We start from the raw sequence: 13,492 nt of genomic DNA on the forward strand, positions 1-13,492 counted from the left end.
GACCTCACATTGTGACCACATCACGAGTATCCTGGGGGCTCACAGTGAGATCAAATTGTTGACTTGGTAGTTTGCTGTTGATTACCATAGCCTGTCTTTCAAAACCCTTTGTTGAAAAATTTACAGAAAGTGTCTAGATAAAAAAAACAAAACATAAAATCTAAGAAAAGAATTGTATATTCTTCCTGCCCTCTTGAAAAGGGTTGCATTTTGTTGAAATACAACACATAGCATTGGAATATGCATGTGAAATCTGAAAACTTGCAGTGGGGTGCAGCTGGATTTAATTTACACTCACCTAAAGGATTATTAGGAACACCATACTAATACTGTGTTTGACCCCCTTTCGCCTTCAGAACTGCCTTAATTCTACGTGGCATTGATTCAACAAGCTGCTGAAAGCATTCTTTAGAAATGTTGGCCCATATTGATAGGATAGCATCTTGCAGTTGATGGAGATTTGTGGGATGCACATCCAGGGCACGAAGCTCCCGTTCCACCACATTCCAAAGATGCTCTATTGGGTTGAGATCTGGTGACTGTGGGGGCCATTTTAGTACAGTGAACTCATTGTCATGTTCAAGAAACCAATTTGAAATGATTCGAGCTTTGTGACATGGTGCGTTATCCTGCTGGAAGTAGCCATCAGAGGATGGGGACATGGTGGTCATAAAGGGATGGACATGGTCAGAAACAATGCTCATTTAAACGATGACCAATTGGCACAAAGGGGCCTAAAGTTTGCCAAGAAAACATCCCCCACACCATTACACCACCACCACCAGACTGCACAGTGGTAACAAGGCATGATGGATCCATGTTCTCATTCTGTTTACGCCAAATTCTGACTCTACCATCTGAATGTCTCAACAGAAATCGAGACTCATCAGACCAGGCAACATTTTTCCAGTCTTCAACTGTCCAATTTTGGTGAGCTTGTGCAAATTGTAGCCTCTTTTTCCTATTTGTAGTGCAGATGAGTGGTACCCAGTGGGGTCTTCTGCTGTTGCAGCCCATCCACCTCAAGGTTGTGCGTGTTGTGGCTTCACAAATGCTTTGCTGCATACCTCGGTTTTAACGAGTGGTTATTTCAGTCAAAGTTGCTCTTCTATCAGCTTGAATCAGTCGGCCCATTCTCCTCTGACCTCTAGCATCAACAAGGCATTTTCGCATACTGGATGTTTTTCCCTTTTCACACCATTCTTTGTAAACCCTAGAAATGGTTGTGCGTGAAAATCCCAGTAATTGATTGTGAAATACTCAGACCGGCCCGTCTGGCACCAACAACCATGCCACGCTCAAAATTGCTTAAATCACCTTTCATTCCCATTCTGACATTCAGTTTGGAGTTCATGAGATTGTATTGACCAGGACCACACCCCTAAATGCATTGAAGCAACTGCCATGTGATTGGTTGATTAGATAATTGCATTAATGAGAAATTGAACAGGTGTTCCTAATAATCCTTTAGGTGAGTGTATTTAGCTCAGTTATCATAAAAATATTAGCCTATATCAAAATTACATTGTATTAAAATCATTTTGTAAAAATGTAGTGGGACATTGAATGTGAGAGTAGAAATAAAAATAAAAAAAATCCTGTGTTGAGACACTATTTCATATTATTTATTTTTGTGTTGACTTCTGTATTCACATGTATCTTATACTAAAAAATGATCGGATTTTTTTTTTATATATAAAAATATATTTTTTAGATCACACAGTTTAACCTTTGATTCTGATGTAGAAAATAGTACTGATATAGTGAATTTAAAGTAAACCAGAGAGCCCTGAATAGTGCACCTTATGATTCACTTATAAATTAGTTTTTCCCCCTAAATTTTTCAAAGACTACTGAAACAGAAAGAAAATAATATTAGGATTGATTTTCTAGGACAATAGTAACCATTCATTTACACGACAATGGCGTTTTGGATGCCTGAAAACGCGAACTTTTGAAAACGTGTACGTTTCAAACCGAACGTCTTTGAAAACCGTCTCCGTGTAATCAACAAAAACGCAGATCTGTGAAAACGATGAGGTCATGCACATGCGTATTACGTGTTCACACACTAAAAAGATGCTGGGTTGAAAACAACCCAAGTTGGGTTGAAAATGGACAACCCTATTTGTTGGGCTAAATGTTTGCTTAAAACAACCCAATTTCTGGGTTAAAACAACCCAATCGCATTTTTTAGAGTGCAATCTATAGTGTTTCATCGCCATCTGGCCTGGCAGCAGAATACAGCGTTTTTAGTTGTTTTCACGGATTTGTGTGAATGGAATGTACGCGAAAAGATCAAAGAAAAAACTTACCCGTTTTAAACAAATCGTTGCCATGTAATCGTACCCTAAAACACAAACTGAGGGCTAGATATACACACACTAATCAGGACAATGACTACATCAATAAACTAATGTGTAACCATCAAAACTAACCAGACCAAGGAACAAAGGAAACAGGAACAGAAAGCAGTGTAAAACCAACTCAATCTCAAACAGATCAAACATGACAAAACCCTAACAAGTAAGCTGGTATGTCCCTAAATCTTGGTGACAGTATCTTTTGAAACATTAATTAGATTTATTTGAAGTTACCAAGATAGTAACTGATCTACCAACTGTATTGCTTATATCAATCCAAAGAGGAGTTGGTAGATTCACACTCATGAAAAGAAGAAAATAAAGCAGCTCCAAAAAAAGAATGAGAGACTTGAGAGAATTGCCCTGTCAGTGATATTTATTGAGTGAACTGTACCCAGAGGTACAGAATGTTTCCTGTGGTAAAACACAATACATCAGGAGAAACACAACTCACAATGTGAAAATACACACAATGCATGGAGATTTTATTACTCCTATTAAAGCTGATCAAGTAAAACATTCTTTTCTTTTAACTTATTGATTTTGGTCACCAAAGGAGACTCGCTCTAGTTTGCTTGTTAACTGTGGATTACAATATAGATATATTTCAAACCTTTCTGTAGCAAAACATATGGAAAATGTCTAGGTCATCTAACTATAACAACAAAAATATTAAAACCAAACCACTTGATAATATAACAAATATGAAAGAAAATAATTGTATATTTTTCCTGCCCTCCTAAGGGCTACATTTCACTGAAATAGAACACATACAGTACAAGCATATGCATGTGTGAAACCAAAAAACTTCAGTAATTCAGTTCTGCTTAGTCCAAGTGATTTTATAAAGCCCTTTTGGTAACACTTTACAATAAGGTTTCATTAGTTAACATTAGTTAATGTATTAACTAACATGAACTAGCCATGAGCAGCACATTTGTTACTGTATTTGTTCATCTTTTGTAATGTTAGTTCATATAAATCCAGCTGTTCGTGGTTTGTTCATGTTAGTTCACAGTGCATTAACTAATGTTAACAATATTTAAATAATGTATCAGTAAATGTTAAAATTAACATTAACAAAGAAAAATAAATGCTTTATAAGTCCAGTTCATTATTAGTTCATGTTAACTAATGTTAATTAATGAACCTTATTGTAAAGTCTTACCGCCCTTTTTATAACAATGTACACAGTTGAATGTGACTCAGAAATGTAATTAATCCAGTATGTGAAGACAATACAGTGAAATATTGTTTGTGTTGTTACCGTCAATGGCAACTTTAATATTCATGAATTACTTTGTTATACTCAACTGTCATCATTAGATCGTATGAGAAGATTTTTATTCATAAATGAGAAGTTCAGTATTGATTTATTGATTAGTAATAAATCAATGATAAATCTTGCTGATTTACCATTGATTTATCACAGGATTTTATCATGGAGCTCAAATTTCAAATAAGCTATTTTATTGCAAAATCTCTGTATCATATTTATAATTCACACAGTTTAACTTTTGAAACATTTGGCTCTGATGTATAATAAAGTCTAAACCCAGGATAGAGAGGTTGAGTGAATGTGGTGTGGACTCTGTGAATGAGGGTCATTGTGTCAGAGACGCTGTAGAAGGACAGAGTTCCTGCACTGTGATCCACATACACTCCTATTCTACAGGAGCTGGAGACTACAGGGAGTGAAGTCTTTTCTTTATTGTACCAGAATGAGCATCTGGATTCACAGCAGTACAAACTCCAGGACTGATCATTATGTCCTAAAATACATTCAGATCCTCGTCCCTTCCTGCTGATGCTCTCATATGACACTGATATTCCCACCTGAACACTCCACTCAACCTCCCAGTAACAGCGTCCACACACACTCTCTTGACACAACACCTGAGACCAACTATCAAATCTGTCTGGATGATCAGGATACCACTGGACTGTGGCAGTGTATTGAATCACTCTGTTCCCTTCAGACAGAAGAACCCTTATATTCACTGTGTCTAAATCCAGAGCGAGTTGATGAGAATCTGATTGAGACATATATAATCATATATAATAAAGAGCATATAATAAACATGTAAATCTGCATATTTCAATCATTGAAATAATACTTTTACTTAAAAGATTTACTTTACTTTTGAATGGACAGTAACACTGTTAAAGGAACACTCCACTTTTTTTGAAAATAGACTAATTTTACAAGTCCCCTAGAGTTAAATAGTTGAGTTTTACCGTTTTTGAATCCATTCAGCCGATCTTTGTATCTGGCGGTAGCACCTTTAGCATAGCTTAGCATACATCATTGATTCTAGTCAGTCCATTAGCATCTCATTCAAAAAATGACCAAAAACACTTTCAATATTTTTCCTATTTAAAACTTGACTCTTCTACAGTTAAATCGTGAGCTAAGACCAACTGAAAATGAAAAGTTGCGATTTTCTACACCTATATGGCTGGGAACTACTTTCTCATTCCTGCGTAATAGTCGCGGATCTTCGCAGCCGTACCATGGCTGCAGCGGCGCAATGATATTACGCAGTGTCTGAAAGTAGCCCCAGCTAGGTAACTTTCAATGTGACCGGCACTAAGTTTGTGTAGTTGCAGAGAATGTTTCAGGCTTGCAGCCGACAAATTGTGTTGTGGATTTACCTGTGTGATTAGCCTGTGATAGTAAGTTGAAGGTGTATACTACCACCATGTGCAGCCATGGTACGGCCGCGAAGATCCGCGACTATTACGCAGGAATGAGAAAGTAGTTCCCAGCCATATAGGTGTAGAAAATCGCAACTTTTAATTTTCAGTTGGTCTTAGCACACGATGTAACTGTAGAAGAGTTAAGTTTTAAGAATCAATGATGTATGCTAAGCTATGCTAAAAGTGCTACCGCCAGATACAAAGATTGGCTGAATGGATTCAAAAACGGTAAAACTCAACTATTTAACTCTAGGGGACTTGTAAAAGGAGATGTTCCTTTAAAGTGAAGTTAAAAGAGAGCAGGTGCTTTACACCTGACTGCATGTGAAAAAGTCAAAAGTGTTTAAGAAATTGGAAAAAAAATGTTAATGATGAACTGATGTTTGTTTTGATATGTATGTATTTTATGGAGTTTATCCTGCAATTTTATTATAGAGTTTGTTAAATCTTGTTCAGTTTCAGTATGTATGTTTGTTAATAGAGACTTACACTGAAGGAACTCCTCCCTGGTCTTGGGGTCAGAGTGTATGATCACAGTGTATGTTACTATGGAAACCAACAGATCTTTATTATAATTCACATACTGTATATTATAAAGAGAAACTATGTCACATTCAGTGATTGATATACGTTGTATCTACAAAATATTACAATATTACATGATATGTATGGCTTATTTCTCTCATAAAAGGATGAATTGGTGTTTTACCTTTACCAGATATCCTTTCTATCTCCTCTCTCCAGAAATGTTCCAGTTTCTCTCTCAGATGAGTCACAGATTTACCAACATCATCAAAAGAGAGAAGAGAACTGATAGTGATGCTAGGTGAGTCTGTAGATCCATGAGGGACAGATAAAGGCTGGAAACTCTACACACAAAGACACAATAGAGACACCTGCTAAAGACTGAAATATTTGATAAACACAATCTCTTCCCTTCCTAAAGACACTGTCCTGTTTTTCGGATCTCTGTTACCTGGAGGAAAAGGATGTGATCGTCTATGTGTGAAAGCTGCTCCAGCTCAGCGTCTCTCCTCCTCAGATCATCAATCTCCTGCTCCAGTCGCTCCAGCTGTTCTTCAGCTTGACTCACTGCAGCCTTTTCCTGATCTCTGATCAGCTGTGTCAACTCAGAGCGGCTTCTCTCAATGGAGCGGATCAGCTCAGTAAAGATCCTCTCACTGTGCTCCACTGCTGCCTGTGCAGAGCGCTGTTAGGACACAAAGAGAGACGCATTAGAGTCAGTCCATTCACTCACTCACTCAGCTCTTACTGGTCCCTCACACAGCCTGTTCTCCACAGTGGGCTTCAGTGGGACTGGAAAGAGCTCCAGCACTGGCTCTTCACTGACTGAATGAGTCCTAACTGAGTCTGAAACAGCTCTTCCAGCCACCTGCAGTTGTTCTTCTGCTCAAAACTCACCTTGTGAGACTCCACAGCCTCTCTCAGCTCCTCAAGCTCCTTCTGTCTCTCCTGGATTCTCTGCTGGAAATTTCTCTGCATTTCACCCAATTTCCTCTGCAGGAATGACAAATAATCCTTACCTTATAAATATTACTGCATGCTAAAAACAAATAAAACTTTATGCGAGTACTAAATAGCTGCAAAGAAAGTAACCCACATCTAAGAAATGTTTTATAATGATCTTCATTTATGTAGCTAATATGTGTAATGGGGTAAATCAAGTCAGACCTGTTTCTCAGTCCTCTCTGCTGCAGCTGATACAGTGTTGTGGTTTTTGTGTTCATCCATTGTACACGGATAACATATACAGTTCTGATCAGTACGACAAAAAATCTCCAGTAGTTTCTCATGTCGAGGGCAGATCATCTCCTGCAGTCGTGCAGTGGCGTCCATTAGATTGTGTCTATTACCTTTGAAGAAAGTCTCATGTTGTTCCAGATGATTTGGACAGTAAGAGTTCAGACACACCAGACAGGACTTGATGGCTTTGTTTTTGTCCCCAGTACAGACGTCACACTCCACATCTCCAGATTCAGTGTAACTTTGAGCAGGACGAGCAGCTTGTAGTTTTGTCTTTTTGAGTGTCTCCACCACTTCAGCCAGCATGGTGTTTTTACCTAAAACAGGTCTTGGAGTGAAGGTCTGTCTGCACTGAGGGCATCTGCAGTCTCCCTCCTGATCATCCTGATCCCAGTAGCCTGTAATACAGCTCATACAGTAACTGTGTCCACAGGGAATGGTCACTGGATCCTTCAGTAGATCCAGACAGATTGAACAGTTAAATGTATCCCGAGACCATAAAATACTTGCGTCTGCCATTTTGTTGTGTAGAGAAATTATTAACTTTCGTTTTCGCTGAACTGAGGCGTTTCCTGTTTCTGTATTTAAGAAACGTGTGCGTGTTACTAATAGGGTTGCCACCCGTCCCGTATAGAGACAGAGCTTATTTAGGCCACGGCCACGCCCACGGGGGGAAACAACCCAACGCTCTCCATTGACTTTGCATTGCGTGAGGCTGTCTCATTGTCATTTCGGACTTATAACAAAAAACAGAACAATGTCTAAAAGCTGATATGTGACAAGGTGTACAGCAGACAAGCTAAAAAACACAGAAATAAGTTTTTATAAGCTGTCGACCCAAAAAAAACGAGCGTTTCAGAAGATAAAAGTGGATACAGGCAATACGAAGTGAAGCTTCAGCAGGAAGAATGGGCAAATTTTGGGATCCTGACACTCAGTATGCCTCAATATATGTCTATGTGTGCAGTAAATATGTTGTCACTGTTAAGTCAAATATCCAAATGTCCGTTTTATATATTATATTTACTGTCGATTACTGTTACTGATTACGTTCCCCTCTAGTCGTCGTAGTTCTCAGTGTAATATGAGCCGTCGCGTGTTGTCTCAATGGCCTGAATCCACTTTTTTGTCCTTAAACGCTCGTTTTTTGGGTCAACAGCTTATAAAAACGTCGGGGTTTTTGCTTCTGGGTTTTGTTTAGCTTGTTTGTAGTTCACTTTGTCACATATCAGCTTTTATACATTGTTCAGTTTTTTGTTATAAGTCCGAAATGACAAAAAGGCCGCCTCCCGCGATGCAAAGTCAATGGAGAAGATTTGATTGTTTTCCCCCCCGGTGGGCGTGGTCTTCAGATTATGACGCGTGTCGCTCTGTCTCTATGGTATTTTTAGGATAAAAATTTGCTTCAAAATCTTGAGGAAAGGAAATTCCCCCATAGCGTTTAGCAAAACGCAAAACTCGTTCCCTCTTCTCAGGGAACCGAGGTTACGTAAGTAACCGAAACGTTTTATCCCCGTGGTCTTCAGATTATGACGCGTGTCTATAGAGCAAAAAATCGAACGCTCTCCATTGACTTTGCATTGCGTGAGGCTGCATTCTTGTCATTTCGGACTTATTACAAAAAATGTCTAAAACCTGATATGTGACAAAGTGAACTGCAAACAAGCTAAATAAAACCCAGAAGCAAAAACCCAGACGTTTTTATAAGCTGTTGACCCAAAAAACGAGCGTTTAAGGACAAAAAAGTGGATTCATGCCATTGAGAAAGAGCGCTACAGGTCATATTACACTGATAACTACGACGACTAGAGGGGAATGTAATCAACGACAGGAAATATCATAAATAAAACGGACATTTGGATATTTGACTTAACAGTGACAAAATGTTTACTATACACATACTGAGACATACTGAGTGTCAGGATCCCAAAATTTACCCATTCATCTTGCTGAAGCGTCACTTCGTATTGCCTGTATCCACTTTTATCTTCTTAAACGCTCGTTTTTTTGGGTCGACAGCTTATAAAAACTTATTTCTGTGTTTTTTAGCTTGTTTGCTGTACACCTTGTAACATATCAGCTTTTAGACATTGTTCTGTTTTTTGTTATAAGTCCGAAATGACAATGAGGCAGCCTCCCGCAATGCAAAGTCAATGGAGAGCGTTGGATTGCCCCCCCCCCCGGTGTGGGCGTGGCCTAAATACGCTCTATATATATCTATAATAGAGCTGAATATCAAAAAGGTATCAATGGGTCTGTCCAGTAACTCATGCTGAACCTCTGGCCAACTGCACACTTTATGAGAAGCATTTCAGTGTCTCAGACTGTCTGACTTAAAGCAGCAGCGATGACAGACCGGTCTATGTGACACACACATCCGTGCTTCTTAGGCCTGTAGTTTTTTAATGGATAATATACCATACATTATCAGAGCTTGGAAGACAGAACAATTATTTTTTTAGACATGTTAATTAATAGATTATAGCCTAATAAATGTTATTAATAATTTATAATTTAGCTAGGCTATATTAATAATAATAATAAATAAATACATAATAAATAATCATGTCATATAAAGTTTATGACATTTAAAATAAATATTTAGATAAAAATGGGACAAATAATTACATGATAAATAGTCATAATTTAAGTAAATTAATAAAAATAAAAAATAAACATTTTTGAAATTCAAAAGAGTGATTACTGGTTCAGAATGAATGCTTAAAGGGACAGTTCACCCAAAAAATTAAAATTCTGTCATCATTTTCTCACCCTCAAGTTGTTCCAAACATGTATACAATTCTTTGTTATGTTGAACACAGGAAGATTACTATGGAAGTCAATGGTGCCCCCAAAGCAGCCTGGGTACAAACTTTCTTCAAAATATCTTCTTTTGTGTTCAGCAGAACAAAGAAACTCATACAGGTTTGGAACATCATGAGGGTGAGTAAATGATGACAGAATTTTCATTCTGGGTGAACTATCCCTTTAAAATGCACCAAATAGGCTACTAAAGAGTTCTTTAGAAATAAATAAAATAATCAAATGTAAAATACCGTAATATAAAATGTGTTGTGTTGCAAGTTCACATACTTGATCTCATGTTTTCTTGTTTATAATTGAGCTGTTAAGTTGTCAATGTTGAAATAATCATTGCATGACATGACGTATTCTTTATTTCAGTCCTTTATGCAAATGTCATGAATGGGTGTCCCTTATTTTGTCACACTGAAGGTGGCAACCCTAGTTAGTAAGATGATAAAATGTATTGTAGAACAGGATCATATAGGCTAATAGACAGACCCGGTAAGATAGTGTAAGAATGCAAATTTATAGAGAGCAAATTTTTATAACTTTAACTACTGAACGTTTACAATGATATTGACATTGTATGTAGACTATTAAGCAATAGGCTACAATTGTGTTATACTATTCAAATACGACTGATATTTAGATTACGTAGGCTATACTAGTGAAAGAATACGAACTAGTAACAAAAACATAATTTTTTATTAAAAAAAAAAGAAAGAATAAATGTAAATAAATGTGTAAAAACGCTTTGCCCTTGAATGTCCACTAGATGACAGTGTCGTACAGTAACACAGTTTTCGAGCATGTAAAACTGCCGTGTTCCAGTAGAGGGCGCTCTCACACACTGTGGAATTTTCCATGTCTGCCTGTTCGTGCCAAACGCATGATACAGCACATTCTATCGCCCGAACCGTTCAGACATAGTCATGCAATATCATTAAAAAAAATATCACTCCATTCGGAATACAAAAGTCAATACATCTTGAAAACACTCACTTTCAACACTCTGGTAAAGCTGGAAATGCATTAGCTATACCTATAGGCCTACATGCAAAGTAATTTGCATAGTGGAACCTATTTTTTCACTGTCTGAGTGGAACAGATAAGTGGAAATTTGGAAGAGAGAAAGAGAAAAAACAAACAAATAGCAGAAATATTGAATTTTTTTTTATTTTGTTTTGGAATACCCTGCTGAAACCATCTTAAAGCGTGTTAAGCTTGTTTGCTGGTCTTAGGTGGTTCAAACTGTTTTCCAGTAGGCCCAGCTGGTGTTCATTCGGTTTAACTAGTTAGCAAGATCTCCCAGGCTTGACAAAAGTGCATAAACCCCTTCTAAAACAGCCAACTGGGCTTTGAGATCATTTAAGATCAGCAAAGCATCTGAAGCTGGTTAAGAAAGTGCAACGCAAAATTCTGAGACAAAACACAATCTTGGAGGTCACACTCACAGGATCTGTTCAAAAATACTTTTACATTCAAGTGTGTAGGCTACTAACATGTGCGTGTTGTGCAGAAAAGGTTTTTTTTTTTTTTTTTTTTTTTAAGATTTCAAAAATTTAGCTAATTGTCAAAATGGGGACATTCCACTTCTGTTGTTTTTTTATATACAGCTAGTTATAAATACTACACCCTAACCTTAACCCACACCCTAAAAAGAACCATGTAGGTGCACAAGTACACAACAGAGCTTTGCAAAATTCAAGTTTCATATACATTTATAAAAATATTTTATTAAAAATAGATGTCAGCGCTCTGTACAGTGTTAAAGAAAGGCAGGGCATACACTCTGTTACATTAACATCAATCTGAAGAGTCTAATTGAGAGGTTAATTGAAAACATAAGCTATTTAAATATCAAACCAAATCCATTTTCTGACCAGACTACATAGTACAGCATCGAAACACAGAAACGTGATTGGCTGTAAGTGAAGTCATTAAACAGAAGATACACACACTGGCATCCTAACAGCTGAAATATGTGTTAGTGCCACCTCTCTGACTTAAAGAATCTGCACTTATTACTCATAAATGGCTCTTTACTTCCATACTTCACTTCTAATAATAAACAATGAAAGAGAAATTCATTACCGAGATAATATACAATATTACATTAAAAGCAATATTTGTGACGTTCACCTACAGGTAACATGTTCACAATTCAGTTCCACCATTTTCCTTCCTTCGCCATGCAAAATGTACTGTTCCTCACATTTTATGAATTGGAGCACAGATCAACAAAGCATTAAAGATGAAGTGTGTAATTTCTCTGCATCTCGCATCACGAAACAGATTAGCAAAAATGAACATTTTCAAATGGGTAGCTCCGCCTCAAACTCACTCCATTGGTCGAGCCAATGTTGCTATGTTGGGATGCTCAAACAAACAGAGCAATCAACCTACAAATGGCTAATTTATAGTTTGTCTGCATATTAAGATGGTATGGTAGAAAGTATTTTAACAAAACAATATTACACTTCATATTACAGCTATACATGAGGCAATTGACAGAGGTGTGCTTATGCTTGTATTCTTATTTTGTACACTTTGAATAAAAGTGTGCCGAATGAATAAAAATACATCTGTGTGATATAATACAAATAAAGGGAGTTAAAAGCAGTCTTAAAGAGATAGTTAGTCATAATTTCTGTCATCATTTACTCATGTCATTCCAAACCTGTATGACATTATTCTGCAGAAAACAAAAGAAGACATTTTGAAGAACTGGTTTTGTCTAAATAATGAAAGACAACAGTGTCCAAAACAACATTGGACACCACTGACTTTCATTGTGTGGTCAAAAAACCAACAACAATGAGAATTTTTTTTAAATGTCATCTTTTGTGTTCCACAGAAGAAAGAAAAATAGAGCATACAAAATAATTTTTTTTTGGGTGAACTACCCCCTTTAAGCGCTTACATCAACATTTCGTCACAATTCTGGGTGAAGTTATGGGTCACTGTTACATTCAGCCATGAGCTTTTATAACTGCTAATGAACAACTTAAAACAGTTAAATCCATCTAACAAACACATAATTTCGCCTATATAAAAAGTGGAAACTTTTGCTTTAACCTGTATTAGATGCGTTTCACACTGCACACATAAACAGCATCTGAATCTGCGGATCTATACAGAAAATATCGTGATTTCTGGGGTACTACATGAAGTATTTTCTTTATTAACAACGATAAGTTATAAAATAAATATAGAAATGTACAAACGTAATCGAAATCTAATTTACACAAGGAAAAGGATCCAATTTACACTGCAAATAATGCTTTTTTTACTTAGTATTTTGTCTTGTTTTCAGTCCAAATATCTAAAAAAAATCTTACATTAAGAAACATTTACTAGACAAGCAAAAGTTTTTGTCTTATTTTGTCTTAAAATAAGCAAAATAATCTGCCAATGGGGTAAGCAAAATAATCTTAATTCAAACAGAAAACAAAATAATTTTGCTTACCCCATTGGCAGATTATTTTGCTTATTTTAAGCAAAAACTCCCTTAATTTTGAGTTATTTTCCCCCAAAACAAGACAAAAACGTTTGCTTGTCTAGTAAATGTTTCTTAATGTAAGATGTTTTAGATATTTGGACTGAAAACAAGACAAAAATACTAAGTAAGAAAAGCGTTATTGCAGTGTACATCCAAAATGGAAAGTGTCGCAATAAACTGCTTAAATCACCAGGATTCAGTCAGACTGTCACTGTAAATGTAACCTGCATCAAACAATCAATGAGCATATCAATCCATTATTTTATGTTGCTTCAAATGGGCTAAATTCCGGAAGAAACTAGCTTTGCGCCAAAACTGTTAACATGCTGCTTATGTGCACAGTGTGCAACAGCTTAAA

At 36.8% G+C, this 13,492-nt stretch overlaps 1 protein-coding gene across 2 annotated transcripts; it reads right to left on the reverse strand.

The window, feature by feature from the left end:
• Window positions 1–2,723: 2,723 nt before the first annotated feature.
• LOC307127577 (tripartite motif-containing protein 16-like) lies at window positions 2,724–8,247 on the reverse strand. Of its 2 annotated transcripts, XR_013816657.1 has the most exons (7): window positions 6,756–7,378; window positions 6,486–6,581; window positions 6,040–6,273; window positions 5,773–5,932; window positions 5,553–5,609; window positions 3,391–4,396; window positions 2,724–3,271 (listed from the first exon to the last, which is right to left on the reverse strand). XR_013816657.1 is itself a non-coding variant. In XM_079818901.1 (6 exons), the coding sequence occupies exons 1-6, from the start codon at window positions 7,344–7,346 to the stop codon at window positions 3,858–3,860; spliced, it is 1,677 nt and encodes a 558-aa protein (XP_079675027.1). In that variant the 5' UTR covers window positions 7,347–8,247; the 3' UTR covers window positions 2,724–3,857. The 2 variants fall into 2 exon arrangements, 1 of the variants encoding a protein (XP_079675027.1); XM_079818901.1 differs by having other exon boundaries at window positions 2,724–4,396; window positions 6,756–8,247.
• Window positions 8,248–13,492: the final 5,245 nt, after the last annotated feature.

The sequence above is a fragment of the Gobio gobio genome, assembly GCF_949357685.1.
Source record: "Gobio gobio genome assembly, chromosome: 6".
Lineage (NCBI taxonomy): Eukaryota > Metazoa > Chordata > Actinopteri > Cypriniformes > Gobionidae > Gobio > Gobio gobio.